Genomic DNA, 24,241 nt, shown 5'->3' on the forward strand with positions numbered 1-24,241 from the left:
ACCACAGTCCAACTTCCCCTGAGGGGTCCCGGATTAGGAGAGGGTGCAGGCCAGGCCAAAGGGACCCCACGAGTGCACGAATCTGTGCACCGGGCCTCTAGTTTATTTATAAAGCACCATATACATGTTAGTTATTTGCCACAGCGTTCAGTAACCTAAAGAATCTAACACAAAGGAATGCTGGCTAAGGCTTCTAGACAGCCACAGAGAGCATCATCCAAACCTCAGAAAAATGCATTAATTAGTGGAACCCAATTCACAGCTAGAATCCTAGCTGGAAAGTAGTTAGCTTTCCAACTTCTGCAGTTCTAAAACAAAACAAACCCCAAAACCTATAGGGACAGATACAAGTGCTAATTGATCTTATTTGGTACATTAGGTATTATATTTTTTTAGAACCTTCTTAAACCTTTATCAAGTTGATAGAATTGGTATCTTGTTTTAAGTTATATTTATTTAATTATTAGTAAAGATAAACTCTTAAAAATGCATCTATTGGCCTTTCATTTACTTCTTATATAAATTACTATTTCTACTCCTTACCTGCTTTCCTTTGGGGGTATTTGTCTTAACTTTTTTTTTCTTCTTAGAGATTTGTTCAACATTAAGGATATTAACCCATTAACCAAAGACAATTCTCAAAATGTCTAATTTTGCCAGGAGCTGGCCCTGATCTGACTAACCCAGCTGATGGTCCCTTTGTTGGGCATCACCTCAATGCTTACGTGTTCAGTTTGTTCTCTAGATATCAGCTTTATTTAGTGTGTAGACATGCCTTTCTTTTCTCCCCACACTCTTGGCAGCAGAATCAAGTTTGTTTTTCAGGGAAACAGGGCCACTACAAAGCTCTGCAGATGTCATGGACAGACAAACACCCATGATTTGAGATGAAGGCACAGAAGCCAGAAAGTGGGTGGTCTCCCTTGTTCAAGAGTACGATGAAGGTCTAATGCTGTGAGGTCAGTTAGCGAGATAGGGTGGGAGAATCAGATCCCAGATGACAGGACACTGCTGTTCAGGAAGACACTGTCACATCACAAGTTAACAAAACACATCTAAATGACCTTGATCTTCTTTTACACTTCCTGCCTAGGTAGGAGGATGTGGTCTGATCTAGTCCAACTCTTTACTTTACTGTTGGAGAAACTGAGCATCAAGCAGTGTGGCTGGTAAAGATCATATTACGCAAAGTTTAAGCCAAGAGAGAACTGTGCAAAAATCTCCTCAGGGTCACTTCTTCCCCTTTCCTCGGCCCCTCAGTGTTCCTCCTGCTAGATATCCAGTGTCTTCTTTCTAACCCTGTCCACACTGAGCCCCCAAATATTTCACCCTCCAGAATGAGGCCCTTTGTACTTTCCTAGGTCCCTATCCTGGTCAAAACTCTCATTCCCTCATGGGTCTGCAAACTAATCTTTTTAAAAAATATATTTTTATTGATTTCAGAGAGGAAGGGAGAGGGAGAGAGAGAAGCATCAATGATGAGAAAATATGGATCAGCTGCTTTCTGCATGCCCCCTAATGGTGACTGAGCCCTCAACCTGGGGAATGTGTCCTGATCAGAATAGAACTGTGACCTCCTGGTCCTTAGGTTGACTGATGCTCAACCACTGAGCCATACCAGCCAGGCTGCACACTAATCTGACATGCATTCTAGCCAAGGTATTAATGACAGATAATGGCTATACTTCTTCCAGACAATATTTCCATTTCAATAGTAAACGGAACAGAAAATACCTGGCACCTTTGCCTCCTCTCTGTCCCCAGAAAACATCTCCAAACTGTTACCAAGGCCTTCCCTGGTAATCTTGGACACAGCCTAAAAAGTCCACAGGGCTCTGGGCAACCCCTACTAACCAGTTATGGGAGTTACCAACCATGAAAGATGAAGTCTATTTGCCAAGCCTCTCATTGAACAAATATTTGTCCGGGAGTAAGGAGACTTGAATCCTACTTTAAAGCTTTGACATTACCTGGATATTTGGCCCTAAACAAACTATTCAATATTTCCAGGTCTCAGTTTCCTTACCCATAAAATGAGAGAACAAACATTAGAATTGGCCATCTCTGATTAATAGTTCATGACCTGCCAGAGACATTCAAAGCCTGACCCCATAGCTCTCCAAGCTGGTTGCTGCTACCACCTACATTGTTGCATTGCTTCCTGCCAGGGAAGGAAATTCACTCCCAACAGGGGCACCACCTTTCTATTGGGGGATTTTACTGTCCCTAAAAGGTCCTGGGGGAATCTTGTAAACCAGTTTTGGGGGCAACGGATAAGAAGCCAAATCTTGTGACACTTGTTCAATCATGTGGTTCAAGCAAGCCAAGGGTGCCAGGTGGAGAGTACTCTGTCTTTGGCCAGAGGGGCAGAGCCTCCACACAGGATGCAGCAGGAAATGGGTGTGACCGTCCAGCAGACACATCCAGTGGGGGGAAATCAGGTGTGCAGATAACGTTTTGTAAATGCCGATCTAATTCTCAATGCTCCGGGAAGGAATCTCAGAGATTAAATTAAGCTGTTAACCCTCTAGGCGCTCCTGTCGTTTATTGTTAAGGAATTAATAGGAATGCGGGAATGCAGATGGCCTGGCTGTCAGCTCGCAGAGGCGATTTTTCTGATCTCCACGGACGTTTCCAGCATCTTTCATTAAGCGCTCATGTACCAATTTGTCATTTTAACCGAGCAGGAAAGAAACTCCCACTGAACTCCCTAGCTCAGGTGCTGGGAGTTAAATCCTCCCGGGACGTGGCCTGTAAAATTGCATGCATCCTCAAGGGAGGTGCGGCTTCTGGGGTTAGAGAGCGGCTTTTGATGGGAGTGGGTGTGGCGGAGTCATTCCAGGAAGGAAGTCGGGATCCCCAAACCCGGCTGTCCTGGGCACGGGTCTCAGGAGACTGTAGAAGACCCTGCTCTAGCAATCCTAAACAGAGCAGAGATGTAAAGAAACTTATTTCTTTTAACTTGCTCACTCAAGCGCTCCTGGACTCAGATAGCGTGCTCAACGAGAGGAAGCGCCACCTACAGGAGAGAAGAAGCCCTGCAATCTGGTCTCAAGAATTCAAGGGCTTTGTGGCAGGGAGCGACTGGGCATCGCTACTCCTCGTCACCACAGTCCCTGCGGTTTATCGAATGCTTTTCTTGTGTCAGACACTGTCCTAAGTGCTTGATAGGTATGAACTCTTTTAAATGTCACAAGTCTATGAGGTAGGGGTTACTGTCACCCCCATTCTATAGAACAGAAAACTGCAGCTCCACAAGAGTAACTTGCTCAGTCACACAGTTAAGGAGTGGGAAGCCAGGATCCCAATCCTGAAAGTCTGCCTCAGAGCCTGGATGCTGAACAGCATCACGCTAAGACGCGTGTGGTGAAATGGTCAGAGTCAGTCCCAACTCCACTCATGATTCCAGTGTAACTCAGGGCCAAGTATTTAATTCAATGGACCCTCAATTCTGCACCTTGGGGTTCCCATATTTTTGAGACTCCCTTACTCACTTGGAGAGAAAATTGTGGATAAGGCCATCATAATCTTGTTTAATAAAAAGTGGGATAGAGGGCCCTGGCTGGTGTGGCTGAGTTGGTTGAACGTCCTCCTGTGTACCAAAAGATCGCCTATTTGATTCCTGGACAGAGTACATGCCCAGGATCCAGGTCCGTAGTCAGATCTCTCACATTGATGTTTCTCACTCTCTCTCTAAAATCAATTAAAAAAAAAAAAGTGGGAGGGTGTAGGGATAGTAGAAATTGTGTAGCTCTCATCTTCTTCAATTTGTAGATGAGAATCAGAGAGGTAAGGGACCCAACCATGGTTACATTCAGTGACAGGACAAGAACTAGAACCCAGGTTTCCTGACTCCCAGTCCTGTGCTTTGCCCCCATATGATTCTCCCTCTTTGATCATCCATAGCCAAGACCGACTCTATACATAGTAGAAAGTCAATCATATACAATATGACTTCAGAGGCTCCAAAACATGCTTTGACATGCTCTGACCAAAACATGCTTTGTTTGTTTGTTTTAACCTGGGGGCTCTTTTCTGAAATCCCACTATTAGTGACTCTTTTCTTTCACTAAGACTTGGATCTTAAAAAAAAAAAAAAAGACTTGGATCTTATCCACTCATGACCGGTAAGGCTTTTACTGTTGACCATCATTTCATGTGTATGTGATTGAGTTCTTTAGCAGTGCTATTCAAAGTATGGTCAACAAGACGGCAGCCTCAGTGTCATCTGCATATTGTTAAAATTTACAATTCTAACAATGTGCAGATGATTGACCTACAAACCTACCAAGTCAGAACTACCTTGGTTCTCAAACTTCAGTGTGTGCTTAAGCTATTGCCTAAAGAACTTATTAGCCAAAACCGGTTTGGCTCAGTGGATAGAGCGTCGGCCTTTGGACTGAAAGGTCCCGGGTTCGATTCCGGTCAGGGGCATGTACCTTGGTTGCGGGCACATCCCCAGTAGGGGGTGTGCAAGAGGCAGCTGATTGATGTTTCTCTCTCATCGATGTTTCTAACTCTCTATCCCTCTCCCTTCCTCTCTGTAAAAAATTCAATAAAATATATATTTTTTAAAAAAAAAGAACTTATCAAATACAATTATCATGGGACAATCCCTTCCTACCCCATCACCAGAGATTCTCACTCAGCAAGTCTGGGGAAGGGACCCAATAATTTGCATTTCTAACAAGTTCTCAGGTGATGCAGCTGCTGATGCCCTTGGGACTATACTTTGAGTAGCGCCTACAAAGTTTCTGGTGGCAGATCTTGAGAGGGGAGAAGAAAGAGAAGAAGCACCCTGTAATAAAAAGAGAGAGAAAGGTTATTATCAAGGGTGAAAGGGGTACAGAATATGAAACCTTGGAGTGAGATCTGCTGAGGTGTGGGTTCATAATTGTGTCTTTACATTTGAGTAAGTTCAAATATTAGAACCATTAATGGTTTAATACGGTGTATAAATGTTTATAAGCTGAATTTATCTAGCTGTGGTAAAATCGTTCTCGCCTCATCTTCTGCTGAGCTCGCCTGTCTCAGTTACAAATGGAAACCTCCCCGTCCCCTCTGACCATCAGTTACCTCTCCAATTTCATTCCAGAGTTAAGTGTACTGAGGCGGCAGACAAAGCTGGCCCAACGGCAGGAATACTGTTCCCTGATGGTATCAGAAGCTCTTCTGTATTTATTTTTGCTGTGTGACTGTCACTTGTATACAGATTCTGGTATTAAGACTTGGGCTGCAAATCACCCCCTTGGCACAGCTCTGGTGGAAAAGAAAAAGGGACTTCCGTAGCAACCAGATATCAAACATGAATTACATTGCCCTTGTACCAAAGTAGGCATTTTTAAGAAATCATGTCTTCTTGTCCTCCTTTGCTATAGTTCAGGTAATATGGTACGCAGAGGAACCCAGATAGATAACAGTCTCTTCTATTTGTAAAGGCCACTTGTGAAGGAAACTCCACAGCCTCCTTGCGGTGTATATTGTTGCTCAGTGTATTGTTGTTCAGCAAATATTCAGTCTCCTCCATGCCCCTCCGTGGAGGGAGAAAACTTCCCCACTCCACTGATGATGGGGTTAGCCATGTGACTTGATTTGGCCAATGGAAAGTAAGGAGAGGTTTTAACTCTACTTGCTTAGTTTGGCTTGCTTTCTTCCATTTCTACTCTTGGCCATGAGAAGAGGGTGTCCCTGTCACTTTGGCCTGGGTCCCAGAATGAGAAGGTACATGGAGTAAACCTGAACAAGATTCACAACCTGGAACAGAGGCGCTACAGCCAATCTGCAAACCTGTGAGCAAGAAATAAGTGTTGTGCCCTACCGGCTTGGCTCAGTGGATAGAGCGTCAGCCTGCCGACTCAAGGGTCCCAGGTTCGATTCTGGCCAAGGGCACGTGCCTGGGTTGCGGGCTCAATCCCCAGTAGGGGTTGTTCAGGAGGCAAGCCGATCAATGATTTTCTCTCATCATTGATGTTTCTATCTCTCTCTCCTTCTCCCTTCCTCTCTGAAATCAATAAAGAAATATATTTTTAAAAAAAGAAATAAGTGTTGTAACCTCTGAGATTTTAGATTATTTGTTATATAGTACTATTGTAGTCAACTTAACTAATACACTCCCTCAGGCACCTGTTCCACTGCAGTTTTGGCAGGAAATTCTTCACTGTGTCTAACCTGAATTCCTCATACATTAAGGTAAAGATCCATTCAATGTGTCTCTCAAAAAAATATTTGTTAAATAAATAAATTCTAATAAGGCATGTCACTAGACCATATAAGGGACAAACAGTGGGGGGAAAAAAAGCACATGGAATTTATAATCTAAAAATCTGCCTCCAACATTATGACATCTGCAGTCCAAGCAAGGGGTCACTAGATTATGTCCTTGATTCTAAATGTCCAAAAATGTTGCTTGATTTGTTTAATATCTAAATGGCTAACAAAATAGAAATGTACAAAGCATACGTAATACTTTGTAAAACAAATATGATTTGTTTTACAAAGTATTCCGTATGCTTGTCCTTGTTGGAGCTATTAGAGGGCAGGTCCCCTAGAAGTAGCTGTGTCCTTCAGGAACCAGAGAGGTAGCGATGGGAGAGATAAGAATTTGGAGACCTGATTAAAATATTGTAGAATTCCTTCATTCTCTCTCAACTCTTTCTTAGCATTTATTGCAGTTTTCGATTATTTTATTCATTTGCCTATTTTATTTTATTTTCCTTTGTTAATCCTCACCCCAGAATATTTTTCCATTGATTTTGAGAGAGAGTCGAAAGGAGAGAGGGAGGGGGAGAGAGAGAAGGAGGGAGGAAGAGAGGGATGGAGGGAGGGAGGGAGGGAGGGAAAGAGAGAGAGAGAGAGAGAGAGAGAGAGAGAGAGAGAGAGAGAGAGAGAGAAACATCAATGAGGAGAGAGACACGTCGATTGGTTGCCTCCTGCACGAGCCCCAACCAGGGCCAGGGATCAAACCTGGAACCCAGGTACAGGCTGCCTGTTTTCCTTTTTGTATTTGTCTTCCCCACTAGAAAGTGTCTCTATATGGTCAGAATCAGTGCTTCCCATGTTTACTGCTGGCCTCCAATACTCAGCAGACTCTGACATGTAACAGTAACTAAAACAAATATTTGTTTAATAAATAAATAAATTTTAATAAGGCATGTCACTAGACCACATAAGGGACAAACAGTGAAAAAAAAAGCATGGAATTTACAATCTGGCTCCAACATTATGTCATCTTAGATAGTTCAATAGGAACCTAATTAGGGAAACTTTAAATAATAACAAAAATAATAATAAATCAATGGGAGCCACTGAGGAATTTTAATCTGGGGAAGGACATGGTCAAGACAGCATCTTGGGATGATGTATCTAATTGCCAGGTTCAGGGATGGTGTAGCAGAGAGAGACCAGTTAGGAGGCAATTTCAAAGGGAGGTGATAAGGGCCCAAAGTGTGAGGTGACAACGGAAGTTAAAAGAAATGAGATTTCCTATCACCTGATATGAAAAAGGGGCAGCACAGAGGGAGTGTCTAAGATAGCGCCATGATTTTATAGCTGGATAGCTGAAAGAATACAGGTGCCCCCCTTTCCATTAACAGAAACATGGAAATTTGGACAAGGCCAACTGTGTTTGGGTGAGATGACAAGTAAATAGAATCTTAGACAATGACTGGCTATCAAGTAAAAACACCCAGCTCCCAGTTATAAATTCAGGACTGCATCTTAAAATATATTTTTTAAATTGATTTCAGAGAGGAAGGGAGAGGGAGGGAGAGATAGAAACATCAATGATGGGAGAGAATCATTGATCAGCTGCCTCCTGCATGCCCCCCACTGGGGATCAAGCCCCTTACCCAGGCATGTGCCCTGATGGATATTGAACCGTGACCTCCTGGTTCATAGGGCGATGCTCATCTACTGAGCCACACCCGTGGGCAAAACTGCATCTTGAGAGAGAGAGCAGAACTGGAAAACTGCACAAGGATAATAGACTCATTGTGGTGATTGGTATAGGAAGAAAAAAAGCCAAAGACTGAAGCCAGCCTAGTTAGAAGGGGCAGGAGGGGAAAGAGTGACTGGTGAAGGGAAAAGAGCCAACAGGATCAGCAAAGGGTCTCAGAAGCCCCAAAAAAGAGGGGCGTGGGAGGATTTCGATGCCCAGCCCTGTCTCTTGTGGGAACGGTGTTGGCTGTCAGACTCTGTGAAGCCTCCTTAAGGAGTAAAGGGGAACATCCTTTAACCTGACTCTCTTGCCTCTAACCACCTGGGTGGCTGGGGGCCCCAGGGCTTTGTGAGCCTTTGAAGAAAAATACAAGAAAGGGAAACTGGAGAAATGTAATCAATAACAACAAGCCTTGTTTTTTTCCACTTCATATGCAGGAAGCGATCCAGCGCTGTAGCTGGTGCTATGATGGGTGTATTCTGGATGTTCAAAAGGTCATCTGGCATGGAGACAGGCTAAATTATGGCTGGAGTGTATGAATCTGAGGAGGTTCTCCATTAACATTTATTAGGAATTGTCATCGCTTCAACCCGAATGGGCCCCAGATGTGGAAACCCCGGCTGCCCCAGACTTCTCTTCCGGGCTGCAATCTCTCCTCTGATTTATTGTTATTAAACATGACCAGATTTTGTAGAGGGGAAAATTGAAGAAAGCAACACACACATGGGGAACTGTTGGGTGGAGGCTGCCAAGAGAAACAAACCATTTTATTACTTCTGGTGGCGGTGGGAGCACATGGAGATGCAAAGCATTATTATGAGCCTCCGTAGTGCCTCGTTCCTAAATCAAAAAGATGCAGGCCCGGACTTCTGGGCTGTCTGTGTAAAGGGCAAATGTCTTAACCCTGAGGGTGAGAGAGGGGCATCTGAAGGTAATGAGAAATGCTAAGCATAAAGAGTCCGTTCTTAGAATTTTGGAAGCCATGGCAAGGACCCTTTTCTTTTTTTTTTTTCTTTTTCTTTTTTTAAAATATATTTTATTGATTTTTTTACAGAGAGGAAGGGAGAGGGATAGAGAGTTAGAAATATCGATGAGAAAGAAACATCAATCAGCTGTCTCCTGCACACTCTCTACTGGGGATGTGCCCGCAACCAAGGTACATGCCCTTGACCGGAATCGAACCTGGGACCTTTCAGTCCACAGGCCGATGCTCTATCCACTGAACAAAACTGGTCAGGGCAAGGACCCTTTTCTTCACAATATCTTACCTTCCAGGGCATGTGACTTCCTGGGAGTCAGTCACACGCACTGGATATCAGTCATTTGTCCTATCAATAATATTTACTCTCCCACTGTGTAACTATTGGGAGTAATTCCCAAAATCAACGTTACAATCTATTTCATTTATTCACTCATTCAACACAATTTTATTAAGCACATACTCTGTATCAGGCATTGTTGTAGGTGTTGAAGAAATATTAGTAAGGAAGAGAGACAAAGCCCAGGCTGTCAGGGAACTTACATACATCAGTAAGGGAACTAAATACCAAAATATTGCCTACTAGACCTGGAAGAGCATGAAAATGAAGGCAACATAAGGAAAGGATACTGCATTAGGAGTTGGGAAATCTGAATTGCAGACCTGGCTCCACTACTTAAGAGTCTTGTGGCCTTAGGTAAATTATTTAATTTCTTCAAAACTCAGCTCTTGTTTGTACAATGGTGGTAAACTGCCTCACCTTATCTCACAGGTTTTGTTGTAAAAATTAAATGGGATAATGTCTTTGAATAGTTCCTTATACATTGTAAATTATTCTCTGGTGGCCAATGTTTTTATGACAGTGACAACCGAATAACGGTGCGGTGAGTGTTATGGGACAGTGTGTTCACTAGACAGGAATCTGGAACTGTTTCCTCTCCTGCTTTCTCTTGGAAAAAAAGAGCAAGCAGAACTAGCCACAGGCTGCTGGGCACATGTTCCTTGGGGAGTCTTTTACTAGCTGGGTCTGGAAATCCGTGGCTGCTCTTACTAACAGGCCATCCCTGGGAAAGTCTCACTTGACTATGCCTAGACCCACACATGGAAATTATCCTATGTGGAAATTGTAGTGAGTGAATATAGGTAATGAGGAACATCTTGAAAGGCAGTAGGTCTAATTACCTTTGTTGTTGCATTGTTTCTCTTGCAAATTTATCCAAGTTCTGAGGAGAAGGAATTGTGTTAAGCCATCTTGATCCATCCTACAGCTGTATATTCCTCGCCCACCCCAATGCACTTATTTCATATATTTATACCCACTGGCACACACATCTGCATTATGTCTAAAATTAAAGAAGATATTCCTAGAGTCAACCTCCCATATACAGGAAATTGGACGAAGTGTCCAGGGGCTGAGCCTGCAGCTGCTTCCTCCTGCTGTAAGGGTGAGGACAAGGAGAGAAAGAAGTAGACAGGGGAGGCTGTGGGAAATTAGGAATATTCCCTAATGGTTTCCTCCAGGGGAGGGGGTCTGCCTTCAATGCTTGAGGTCTGCAAACACCTCTTTCTACATGGCCTTGGGAGAGGGGGCGGAGAGATAACATAATTCTGGGATGTTGCTAGATAGTTGGGTTGACAAGAAGGGTATTTTGGGAGAAGGGAATAAAGGGGAGGTAAGAAGTGAGAAGGGAAAGAATAAGGGTTTTTTAATAACTGATTTTCCCTTAACTAGACAAGCTTGGGCGGTGGGTGGGGGGGGGAGTGTTGAGGTGGGTATGGCCTAAGATCCTCTTACCCAGAAGGTGGTCCACAGGTCAGCAGCATCAGCATCACCTGGGATCTTAGGCCTCAACTCACACATACTGAGTCAGAAATTGCATTGTAATTCCTGGATGGTTAGTACTAGTATGCTCATTAAGTTGTAGAAGCATGAGCCTAGAATGATAGGATGGGAACGACTTCTTGCAATGAGCCACCACCTGTGCTGAATGATCTCTCTCTCTCTGCCCTTCCAAATCCACTCTCCATCCTTCTCCTCCCCTGCTCTTGATGCAGGTGCTGGGAAGTAACCTTTATGAATGGCTTCAACAGGCTCCCTTGTCCTCTGACTTCTGGTTGGATTCAATCAATGGTCAATGCTCAAGAAACAGTGACTTTACCCAAAGTTGTTTGTTTGTTTTTAAGGGGAACAGGAGGACACATTTATGTCATGCAGCAAGTCACTGGAGAAGACTGAAGGCAGAAAGAACGTGTGATTGGGGTTTTGCCATCTGGACCTCAGGTTGACAGTGACTATGTTCTTCACCTAAAGGCCACAGCTCCTATGGGGTACCCTCTCAACAGCTCTCTCTAGAATCTGGGGGATACTTCTTCCCTAACTCTTCTGGCCTAGAGAGCCAATGGTTCCCCACTCTGGCTAATTTCACCAGTCCTTGTGGATTTCTCTGAACCCTGCCCCTAGCTTTGTGAATACTAGTACACCTTTACTAAACTCTTCTCACACAAACCCTGTTCCAGTGCTCCATCGTTTTTCCACCAGAACCCCAATCAATATGGGGTCCTGGAGAAAAGACGCAGAAGGAGTTCTTGCTCATGGTTAGGGAATAGGACTAGATGAGCACTTCCAACTTAAGAATCTTTGAGGTTGAAATAACCATTGTCAACCCAGCATACTATTGTGAGATTCCTGTTTCTGGAGTAGGAAATATATCACAGGAGCACTTGGCATTTTCTCCAATAGGGCTTGGCTTCTGTGCTACAGACGACCTGTCTTCCTGTGCACGTGTGGGTCCCAAAGGGGTGGACTGGAGCTGCTTCATTCTGTCCTGTGAGCACTGATTTTTTTTTGATTTTTTTTTTTAGTACAGGACTCCCAATTGAACTTCTTTTTTTATTGTTTTAATTTTTTATTTATTGATGAAAGAGAGAAATGTCAATTTGTTGTTCTGCTTATTTATGCATTCATTGGTTGCTTCTTTTTATTTAAAAAAAAATTTTCCGCCAAAACCAGTTTGGCTCAGTGGATAGAGCGTCGGCCTGCAGACTCAAGGGTCCCAGGTTCGATTCCGGTCAAGGGCATGTACCTTGGTTGTGGGCACATCCCCAGTAGGGGGTGTGCAAGAGGCAGCTGATCCATGTTTCTCTCTCATCGATGTTTCTAAGTCTCTATCCCTCTCTCTTCCTCTCTGTAAAAAAATCAATGAAAGATATTTTTTTTTAAAAAATTTTTCCCTCACCTGAGGATATTTTTTCCATTGCTTTTCAGAGAGTGGAAGTGAGGGAGGTAAGGAGGGAGGGAATGAGGGAGGGAGAAAGAGAGAGAGGTGAGAGAGACACATCAACTGGTTGCCTCCTGCATGCACCCTGACCAGGGGCGGGGAGTAAACCTGAAACCCAGGTATGTGCCTTTCCTGGAATGGAACTTGGGACCCTTCGGTACACGGGCCAACACTCTAACCAGTGAGCCATACGGGCCAGGGCTCATTGGTTGCTTCTTGTATGTACTCTGACTGGAGATTGAACCCACAACCTTGATAGTGGGACAACGCTCTAACCAACTGAGCTACCCGGCCAGGGATGTGAGTACTAATTTTAAACTTTTCAAGAGTTTTGCAAAACATTTGTTTAAAAAAAAAAAACACACTAGAATTATATAAAGTTATAATTAAATAAATTACATTTAAGACAAAAATAATGAATACTAAAAACACACCCTTCCTAATTGCTTTGCTAAATTTTACTATAATCTAACTTTTGGGGGTTATGTCTTTTGGTGGAAATACAATATAATGGCTTCCTAATTCTGCATGCAATTATATTATAATGATAGTTTGAAATCAGGTGTGGTGGGAATATTTACACCAAGGAAATTGGCAAATGCTACATATCAGAACAGAATTTTTCTTCTGGAGAACTGTTTGTTAAACACCACGGGGTTAGTCTGGCTGGAGGGATGTATGGGAAGAAAGGGATCTTTTGAGATGGTCATGGTATTTTGACTTGTTTACTTTTAGGGGGGGATCCATATGCCTGGTTTCTGTGGAGAGAAAGCAAAGTGGAACAAACTTGGCATTTGATTAAAAATAAATTAAACAGAGGGGAAAATGTTTTCTTTGGCTCCTTAGAGCAGGATGAATTAAACAGGCCTTTTAGCATGTGAGGTGTGGGATTAATAATAGCATACTATTAATGGTACAATAAGGTTGTTTGTTTTAAAAATCTGTAAGTACCTCTATTATCTATCAAGTATTTGTGTGATCAAGGAGAGAAACAATAGAGACACTCCTTCTTAAAGATAGAAAAATTGGGGCCCAGAGAGGCTAAGTGACTGTTTTAACCTCAGAAAACTGAGGCCCAAAGGGCAACATGGGACAGTACCCAGAGCTAGACACATGTAAATCCCTTCACTACCAGAACCCACTTGTGTGACCTTGAGCAAGTTGTTCAAGTTTTCTGAGCCTCCATCTCTTCATCGGTGGAAGGTTATAGAAAAACCAATGAAAGAATGTGTGTCAATCACTAGATGTATGTGGTTGGTGCACCAAAAATAGTGATTTCGTAGGGGCAGAGGATGAAGAGTTTATATTAGACAACACAAACAACTGTACTGGGCACAATAGGTATCAGTATTTTTAGAGCATCCACTGATCAGAACATACTCTGTTCTAGGCACTATTGCTAGGAATGTTACATTGATTACTTCACGTAGTCTTCTTGACAGCTCTGTGAGATAATATCATTATATTCAATTTAAAGATGTGGAAACTTAGGCTCAAAGAGTTTAAGAAACTTGCTCAAGTTCAACTAGGTGCTAAGTGATAGAGATGGGATTTAGAGTCTCTCTTGACTCTAAATTCCACCTTCATTTCCCATACTATGCTGACCCTCAGAGGGTTTTCTGAGGTAAATCCAGGCACCCAACCTCTCTGGATCACACTTCCATCAACTGCTGGATTATGTTCTTCATCTGGCAGAGGCCTTGGGGCTGAGAAAACTTCATGCCATTATCAATCTTCTCCCCAGTTCAGAGGTCAGAGGTCAAGGGTTCTGATTACTCCAGCACACCCTCCCCCACCTCTAGGATGATGCCAAATTTCCTTTGGGGTCAAGCAGTCACAAATCTCTACTTCTGCAACATTCTTCAGAATGTGGACTCCCCACCCACAACTCATACCTAGCCTGGGGTGGACTGTTCATTAAGGAGGAGGCAGGGAGGAGGTAAACCACGATAGCACAGAGATCCATCACGGTGCTGTGCTAACAGGTGCACACACCTGCTTCTGAACAGAGGAGTTAGCAACTAGTGGGAATTTGCCTCGCGGTAGAGGACTTTATCTGGAAAGGGAAGGGAGGATGGGGGGAAGGGGGGAAAGAGAGAGAGATTGGATCACTCTAATTATACAGCTCTAAATCACTGAGAAGAACCTTGGCTCAAACATCCAAGTAGCAGAGGATGGATTTTTACCTCGACTCCCGCTAATTTTCATTGATTTATATGGCTTGAAAGCAATTATTTTCTGCTTAGAGGTGGCCCTGCTCCTGCTAAGGAGGCTCAGGACTCCTCTAAATGCGCTCACTGTGGAGAGGCAGGAGGCAGAGGTGGCTTTCGGGGCAAGAACTAAGTTTTCTACTTTGTTTCAGTGGCTGACTGAGAGCCACAGGGCCTAATGGGAGCTGCTGGCCTACCTCAACCACCTCCCCACTCCTATCCCCAGGGCCCACCTGCTTCTGGTCACAGCTCCTTGAGTTTAACACTCCTGGCAGCTTAACACTCTGGCTTTTATGTGTGAGGCCGTAATATTTGGTGAGCTGTGAGATGAGGGGGGAGCATTTGCAACTGGCACTTCCGTTCTGGCCCTGCCCCATGATTCAGGCCAGTGGTGTGACAAAGTGAGGCCAGCCCTCTTCCCCACTCTGGCCCCCACCTGTGGCTATTTGGCATGATGGTCTTCCTTCATTTTCTCTTCTTCCCTGCAACCCCGTGTCTGCTAGATTCACATAGCTCTTGGCTTTTGAAAGGGAGTATTCAGTTCTCACTTCTCAAACCATCGGCTTAGTTAAACATTTTAAAGAGCAATTCTGAGTCCATCCAGGACCGCGTTCCAAAAGGGGAGGGGTGGGTGTCAGGAAGGAGGCTTTCTAAATGTCATAGGCTTTGTAAAAATCTTGACTGATGATGGCAAACTAATGAGGAAGCCAATGGATTGACCAATAAGGGTCAAGTCTTCTTGTGAATTAAAGGCATAAGAAAGCAGTATGCAGACTTTGAAAACTCCAATTCCTCTACCAGAGGCTCGTGATGAGTCATTTGGGCACCTCTGTTCCATTTCTCCAGGTCTGTGGTCACTGAGCCCTTCCTGCTTCTTCACCTGGCCCAGGGTCAGAGTTCAGATTCCTGTGGATCCATGCAACCTCTACCTACAGTTGTACTTTCTGCTCCATCTTCGCTCCCTTTGGTCTTCTAATTGCAGCTGCTTTCCAGTAATAGAGTAAGTTTTTTTTATGGCAGGATAGAACAAGAAAATGGAACTGATTATTTTTATGGGGGTAGTTTTGAATATAGATGGATAGAGAGCTTCTGAATAAAATTATTAGCAGGAGATGACTCTGAATTAGATGCAGACCCAGCCTTCAAATACAACAAGAGCAGTGGAATCTCCTAATGTGTCTTTAAAAATGGAAAGTGTTTTACAGGTTTGCTGCTGTGGTGCCTAGAGATAGTGGGACGGGTACGAAATGGTCTGGATTCCTGGGGGACATGCAATGCAAGTAAATAATTAGTTGTGATGAAAGATTAAATCTTGTAATAAAGATTCCTCAAATGCAGTGGTCCAAAAGATACAAGTTTGTTTTTCTCTGACAGAACAGCCTGAGTTCCAGGTTGGCAGGAGGCTTTCCTCCATGCTGTCATTCAGGGACCCAGGTTCCTTCTGTCTTGCTTTTCCATAATCCCCTATGATGGCCCTTGTCTGCCTGATCCAAGCTAGACTGAGAGTATACTCATGTTCTGGATCCCAGGAATAATAAAAAGTGTAGAAGAGTCACACCCATTTCTTAAGGCCCCGGTCCATAAGTGGCCACATCCCTTCTCTTACATTCTATTACTCAGAACTTATTCACATGGCCATCCTAGCTACAAGAGGGGGCTGGGAAATACTTATGTGAGCAGCCATATGCCCAACAGTTCAATTATTATAAAAGAAAGAAAGAATGGATTTTAAGATAATATCACGACACCAACCTGCATGTGGCCCCCAACCACCAAATAGAGGATCTTCATCTATATTAATAAAAGTGTAATATGCTAATTAGACTGATGTCCTTCTGGACATCCTTCTGTCCTCCCAGACGAAGCCAGGGCTATGAGGTAAGCCGGGCTCCCGGGTGCCAGAGGGAAGCCAGTGCCGACAGCCAGGGGAAGGAAGGCTTACTCTTGCATGAATTTCGTGCATCGGGCCTCTAGTTTATTATAAGCAATGAGGTCAGAGTTTTTGTTAAAGCTAGAAACAAGAAAAGTGTGATTCATAGAAAATGTAAGGACAAAGGGTCCCTCCAAGCATTGGAGCATGTCCCAGGGACTTGAAAAGACCCTATTTCATTGGTTCTTCCAGAGAACTCCAGAGTAGTCAGCAGCAGGCAAGAGTGACTGATACTCAGAACATTGCTTATAAAATGCTTTACATTTGAGTAATGATTTATCTTTTACAAGTATCATTTAAAGGAGTATTTGATTAGATGCTAAAAACATTCCTGATTCAGGAGAGCAAGGCTCAGAGAAGTAAAGAATCTTGCACAAAAGTAAAGAATCTTGCACAATGCCAAACAATTCATAAGTTGCGAAGGTGGGATCAGAAACCACATCTTCCAACTTCAAGTCCAATGCTTTTTACATACGCACACAAAAATGCTGCCTATTCATGTTATATTCTGTGGGAATCAGAGCTTTACTTTTTTTAAAAAATCCCCACCTGAGGATAAGCTTCTATTGATTTTTAGAGAGAGAAGAAGGAAGAGGGAAAGAGAGAGAAACATCAATGTGGAAGCGAAATATCGATCGGCCATCCCTCCCATGCACCTCAACCTGGGATCGAACCTGAAATCCAGGCATGTGCCCTGGCCTGGGAATTAAACCTGCAACTTTTTGGTGTGTGGGACAACACTCCAACCAACTGAGCCACCTACCCAGGCCAGGGCTTTATTTTTTTTACTGGACTTTACTTTTGTAGAGTCTGTGTGATTTAGATGCCATTACTAAGACATCAAGAGTCATCTGAACAATAATAATACTAATTATTACCTGATGACCACTTACCGTGTGTCAGGCTCTTAGCTGAGTATGTTATATATACATATCATTTACCTTATCTACTCATAATGACCCAGCAAGGTGGACATTATTATCCCTATCTTACAGAGGAGGAAGCTGAAGAGGTTAGGTAACTTTTCCTAAATATATAGCTAATAACTGGTTGAGCCAGGATGGGGACTCAAGTTGATCTATATATTTTCTCTCTATGCTGCCTTGAAAGATGAAGGGTATTTGCTTCTTAGAAAATTTGCCTAAGAAGCAAATACCCTTGGTAGTCTCAAGCCTGAGGCAGACCAAATTTCAGCTTTTTCCAAACTCCTGACCTCTCACTGAATATCCTAGAAACTGAACCTGCAGTTAGGGCTTCATTGGCCATGGTTTGCAAATGTCTTTGGCCATTGGGCTCACAGATATTTAATTTCTGAACTAGAACTAATCAAAGTTCCTCTGGGTCTAACATGTGCCTTCTACAGATGGTGAAACTGAGACCTAGAAGAAAAAAAATAACTTGCCAGAGGTGTCAGGGCTAATTCCTAGCAAAACCAGGACATTCACTTGAACATCCAGGCTCCAGGCCCATGATGCTCTCCTGGACTAAGAACTGGCCTTGCCTGCCACCTGTCACGCCGTCTTCAAAGGGGAAGACTTCACCTGACTCCGTGCTGCCACCGCTAGAGCTATCTCTTCTCCCCGCTCCATTCCCACCCAGCTGGGCGAGCTTGCAGTTCCTCCAAAGCAAGGCCAGCCTGTCCTGAGCTGTAAGATGTATTAATCAATTTGATGAGGATGTTAAAGCTTTCTCTTTGCAACTAATTATGGCCTGATTTATAGGCCTGGCCTTGGTTTGATAGAGCTCTCCTCATGACAGGGATGAATGCGGCACTGGCATGGACCCTTTCATCTCTTCCATTTCTCTCTCTTCCTCGCTCCTCCCCCGCCCTCCCTCCCACATCTCCTGCCTCCTGACTCTGCTCTTGGCTCCCACAGGAACACCCTAATGACATGTTGACAAGCTGGTGAAGCATAGTTCCCTCTCTGTTGCATCTGCCTCTGGCACCACCATCCCCCTGTATTCTCCGACATGGGCAGATGGAGGCCCTGGCAGGCTCCAGCCACCACTCAGATGCTGAGCTAGAAGCTCTGTACACACTTTTCTTCTGGAAACAGAATGATAAAAATCTTCTGGGTTGACACCGCATCTTCCATTCCAAGCACTTCAAGAGCTTGTTGAAATTAGCTTCATTCCCCCCAATTCAGTTGAGGATGGATGGAGGGCTTCGTGTAAGTTTTATTCTGGTTATTTTACAGATGGGAAAACGAAGCTAAGGAGATGAACTTACCTGCAGTTCCACACACAGTAGGACAATAAGGGTGAGAAATGGATTGGTGTCCTGACTTCCAGCTCCAAGATCTTCCCATAGCTGGGGTCCTCGAGCCATCTTGCTGTACTGTTCCCAGGAACTCCTGCCTCCGGATTGGCTTCTTGTACCTGCAGCGATGTGACAGCGGGGGAGCTCTCAGTCTGCAATGATTTCCTAACCTTAGGCACGAGTGTCTCTGTGCCGGTGGTATGCAAATAAGATATGCAACATGATATAAATAGGCATTTGGCACAAACAGTGTGTATGCCAGTACATGTGTACACAAAAGCCAGTCCCCTGCAGTCACACAGAGTGATAAGGAGCAACCCCAAATAATCACCTCATTAGAGTTGAAGGCCATAATAAAGTCACTTTCTACAGACTCAGCAGGGTTCTATGGGAAGCTTCCCAGGATGAGGGTTTTTCCTTATAGTCTGTGCCCTAAGTACTACAACCACTTCCCAATAATGCTAATGGAGAGACACAAAACCCATTATATAATATTTCTATAATACCTTTGTCTCTGCAAGGTGCTAACTTAAACATAACCAGTGTACACACTTTAAATCTAAGCTGAATCTGACCTGAGCCTTAACCTCACTTCTAATCCTGAATAACTTCCTAACCCTAACTCTAAACCTTATCTAAAAAACCTTGTTTTTTCAAACCCAACTCAAAATCTAAACATAACCTGACCCCAGGACCAAATCCTAACTCTAACATAGTGCTAACATTAACCCTAATCCTTATCTTAACTCAGTGGTTCTCAACCAGGGGAAATACACACACACACACACACACACACACACACACACACACACACACCCATTCCAGGCATCATTTAACAACGTCAGGAAATAGTTTTGGTTCCTACAATGGGGATAGGAGTAGATGCCAATAGAATCTAGTGGGTAGAGGCCAGGGTTGCTGCTAAATATTCTAAAAAGTACAGGACAAACCCCCATCACAGAATTATCCAGGCTCAATGTCAGTTGTGCCAAGATTGAGAAACACCGCCCTAATCTTAACCTAACCTCAATTCTAAATTAAATTAATACGAACTCTAACTTTAAATATGAATTTAAATCTAATTTCCCAACCCTAACTATAACCTAAACCTGAATCTAAACTCAACATGTAAACCTAACTGAAACCCCAACTCAAACCTTGATCCTAACCTAGACTCTAATTATAAGGCAAACCCAATCTGAACTCAATCCTAACAACATCCAAATGGGTGAGGGTTGTTAGGATGAGACGAGTGAACCAGAACCTTGTCCTACTGCTACTTCCCTTGTGTTTTTCTTCACACTCAACATGAGGTTGTTGAGACTCTTCTGGATTATGTAGGCCCTCCATTACAGCTCCTGTCCTCTGTTATGGCACTCCTCATCAGCCCCCTCTCCCCGGAAAAGAAGATATTAAAGGAGATGAAATTCCAACTCTGTTTAGCAGTTAGCTGCTGACCAAAGTATCTCAGAGGACACTGGTGAAGGAAGATGATTTTTTAAATGTATATTTTATCTATATATAGATAAAAATGAGATGGGGGGGGGGGAATCCTCAAAATGATGCTATTTAGTTGCAATATTTTTTTTCAATATTCTTTTAAATTAAGGAAAAGTGTAAATCTGTTTTCCCACTTGATTTTTAACATATTATAAAAGCCAATAAGTCAGAAAGTATTTTTTCACTTGATAAATAAGGCACTAAAGTACAGAGATGTTAAGGATTTATCCGAAACCACACAGCAAGGCGGCAGAAAAGCCTAGCCAGACGGCTTGATTCATAATCGATTTTTATTCCATTACCCTGCCTGTGATCTCAATTACTATTATTTCCCATTTCCCCAGATTTAGTGCAGATATCCAAGAATCCTCAACATTATTTTAGAATTTGGAATGACATCAGGAGTGTGTTCAGGGTTTAAGAAGGGGAAGTAGAGCCAGTTACTCAGGTGGAATGAAGAGAATTAACCCAAAAGTCTGAGTGCTCAATGAAAAAACACTGTTAAAAGCTGCAGTCCTTGAGTGGGATGGGGTGGGAGGTGGAGAGAAGGTGACTAGGTAGTCAAACTAGAAAACCCTGGAGAAGGAGACTTGGTGTCAGGTTGAAGAACTGACAGAGGACAATGAGAGGAACTGGTCCAGAGCCTTGGGAAGAACGAAACAAGAGTCCTGATTTCCCTACATCTCTTCTTATAGAAGGTCAGGGTCCCCTTTTTAGGCAAAAATGTTCCCAGGACTCTCCTTACTCATGTGGAATCTGGAGCCTTATGTCCACAACTCCATGACCATTGCAGAGGCTCATGACAGAGCAGAGTTTGCTCAGATGGGCATCAACAAAGAAAGCAGTGAACCAGTGAGGGGTGAGCGGGAACCCAGCACAGAAAAAGGGTGTGTGCAAGGAAGAGCTGGTTGGGAAGTTAATGAGTCGTGGAGTCCTAGAATGTGGGGCAAACCAGACATTTAGAGATCAAATGTAGAGGAAAGAGCACTGGGCTGGGGTCAGAAGACCTACATTTGAATCTCATCTTAATGCAGACTTTAGATAAGTCACTTCTCACAAGTTCTCCATCTGGAAGACAAGAGGGTTGGACCAGAACGGAAAGTCCCTCCCAACTTTGACATTCTAGAATTCCTGACTTCCTCAATCAAAACGGCTCTGTGCACATCTTTTTCTAATTGTCTTCCCCCTGCACTGCTGAACAAGCCTGGCCCTCCCCACTGGGCACTTATTCATATGTTACTTTGGCTCTGTTTTCAGGTGGGTAGAACTCCCTGGTTTCTTCCATTACACATAAGCCTTTGAAAGATGAAGACTGTCTGGAACTCCTCGTTCTCAGAGCCTCCAGTCTAGTCCTTTGTTGGCCAAACAGGCTCCATGAGGTCCCCAGGCAGGGATGCCTGTCCTGTCATGCGGCTTCCCCTGTGTTCCCGAAGCTGCCCTTGCCCTGTCCCCAGGCCCCAGGGCTGCCCGGCCAGGGGCTGAGGACGCTGCAAGCCCTCCACAACTGCCCGTGAATCCTGCTGGAACCGGAGGCCTCTCCACCCCAAGGAGCTGATGTTTCTTGATGAGGCGCCTGGCTGCACTGAGGAGATGAAAAGCTGCCTTCACAGTGGAGCGAATTCCCTCAGACCCAAAGCAGCTGCTCCTCAAAGTCTCCAAAAACAAAACTCTTCATGAATAAATATTAGGGGAGAAATGTTCTCAAGAACAAAAGCAGGCTTGAGGAAGTTATTGAAAGAAGTTGGGATCTTTCATCTCACAAAATATGTCACTTATGTGTCCCCCCGGGCTCTCCCTGCCAACCCCCCTCCCATTCCACTGATCTGAAGCCACATCCTGCTTCTCTCTCACATGGAAACAGGCAGCACCTAGGAGATCATCTGCTCAGACTTTCCTTCAGAGGAAAAGAGAAACCACAGACAGCTGCCCCGTGGGCCCTGTTGCCAAATTCCAGCTCCGACAGGGGTCTCCATGACCTCACTGGTATCTGAGCTGGAACGCAGTTCTCCAGAGACAGAGGGGCTGCCAGCATCCCTGCAGAGTCCCTGGAAAAGGAAGCGGCTGCGTGGCGGGTTCATGGCTGTGCCACACTGGGAGAGGTATGCCAAGATCTCCACCCAAGGGCTGAGCCCCTTGCCAGTTGGCAGCTTGGGTAAGTTCCTCCCTGCCGACGCCACCTCCACCTTCCTCCTTCCAAAAGCCCCTTGCTCTTCCAACCAAAAGAAACCTTAAGTTCGAGGCTCATTCCCTCTCATCTGGCTTCCAACAGAAATGCCAATACCCTTGGGAGAAAAGGTGCTTCTATGTGAATGAACGTATCAGAACCTACACAGCCAGGCCGGCATGGCTCAGTGGATAGAGCATCGGCCTGTGGACTGAAGGGTCCCGGGTTCGATTCCGGTCAGGGCACATGCCCAAGTTGTGGGCTCGGTCCCCAGTGTGGGGCGTGCAGGAGGCAGCTGATCAATGATTCTCTCTCATCATTAATGTTTCTCTCTCTCCCTCTCTGAAATCAATAAAATATATATTTTTTAAAAACAAACCCTACAGAGCAGTTTTGCTGACACAGAAGGCATGAGAGAACAGCAGGTCCCTCATGACGCACTGGAATGAAGAGGTCACAAGGTTCAAAGCTCCTACGGGGTCAGCGCTGGGAGGGGAGTCTCAGACATCACTCAGAACTAAACCCTCACGTTTCCGATGAGGACACCAAGGCCCAGAGAGAGAAGACATCTTTTCCGGTGTCACACGGCAAGTTAGCAGCAGAAACTAGAACTCAGGTCTCCTGACACAGCCCTGTGCCAACTGCAGAAAAAGAAAACCCAGATCTAAAAAGTAAACTTCGCCTGCTTCGCGGGGTTGAGCCTTTCCACGTGTCTGCCTTTGTAATACTTGGTTCTGCCGGGAGTGATCTCTGTCCTTGGTTGTGAGCCGCTGCAAAGGGCCCAGATCTTGTTTTCTTCCCACAAGTTTAGCTTCTACTTTTCTAAGCATTACCCCCAATATACCCAACATAACCACTCAGCTCCCCAGAACCTCTCTATACTGCCTTTTCTTTGGAATTTCCTTCCCATTTACAAGGATATTGGGCAAACCTGCCCGGAGTGATGACTGGAAACACGACTGAAAGAAAGGGAAACTCCCTCCGGGTACACGGATGGAGAACTCATTTAGGTCATTCTTAGCACCTTGCATAGGCCCTGGCATACGGTAGGAGCTCAATAAACACATGCTGGATGGGTAGACGTTGGTTTAACACGTCACATATCTATATGATTTTTCTTCAAACTCCCCAAGCATGGAGTTAAAAACGATGTTTCTCCTCTCAGACAGGTTGACGCCTCAGCCAGAGGCACGGTTTCCTGATTATATGGAAGCCCTCTAAGGGCAAATCACCTCCATGTTCTGTGAGCTCCAAAACGCCACCAGGGACCTTGCTTAATAATGACTTAGATGGGGATTTCTCAATCTTTACATTCTGAGACAGATAATGACTTGATTTGGGGAGGGAGGGGGGCGCCTGTCCTGTGCATTGTAGGATATTTAGCAGCATCTCTGGCCTCCAGGAGCCAGTATCAACCCTCACCCAGTTATGACAACTGAAATGTCTTCAAACAACACCAAAGATCTGTGTTGAGCAGGGATGGGTCGGGGGTGGGAAAAACCACTCCCGTTTGAGAACTACTGACTTAGACCGAGGCAAAAGAAGAAGCAATTTCTCCGTTTTACTGCCTTGCAGGAATGGAAAATATTTTTCTACTACAGGAAAACTTTGCATATTTATTAGATTAAGAACTGATGAGTAATATACTTCCAATCCCTGGGGTTTCACAGAATTGAAACTGAGAGCACTCCAGGTGAGATAACCCCTGCCTGGGACAAAATTTTCCTGTCAGGTCACGGGGGTACAGAATGAGTGACAGGAGAAGGAAATGGAAAATTGTGAGGGCACGTCCCATCAGAAGTGACTGGAAATGGCCATTACTCTCCACTCCTCAGCAAGGACCTGCCAGTGCTCTCAACCGGAGATGGACTACATAAAGCCCCTGTAATCGGATCCTATTGACTGCAGAAACTGGAGACCAGAGAGACTGAGTGACTTTTCTGATGTTGCACAGCACAGCAGACCAAAAAAAAAAAAAAAAAAA

General features: G+C 44.3%; 1 protein-coding gene across 1 annotated transcript in view; it reads right to left on the bottom strand.

Annotated features, from left to right (window-relative positions):
* SKAP1 (src kinase associated phosphoprotein 1) overlaps positions 1-24,241 on the bottom strand; it is a 317,213-nt gene that overhangs the window by 282,720 nt on the left and 10,252 nt on the right. Inside the window, exon 2 of the mRNA XM_079799085.1 lies at positions 18,564-18,712. Within this exon, the coding sequence (XP_079655211.1) occupies positions 18,564-18,642 (79 nt within the window). The 5' untranslated portion in view covers positions 18,643-18,712. The remainder of the gene's footprint in view (positions 1-18,563; positions 18,713-24,241) is intronic.

Source organism: Cnephaeus nilssonii, assembly GCF_951640355.1.
Source record: "Cnephaeus nilssonii genome assembly, chromosome: 19".
NCBI lineage: Eukaryota > Metazoa > Chordata > Mammalia > Chiroptera > Vespertilionidae > Cnephaeus > Cnephaeus nilssonii.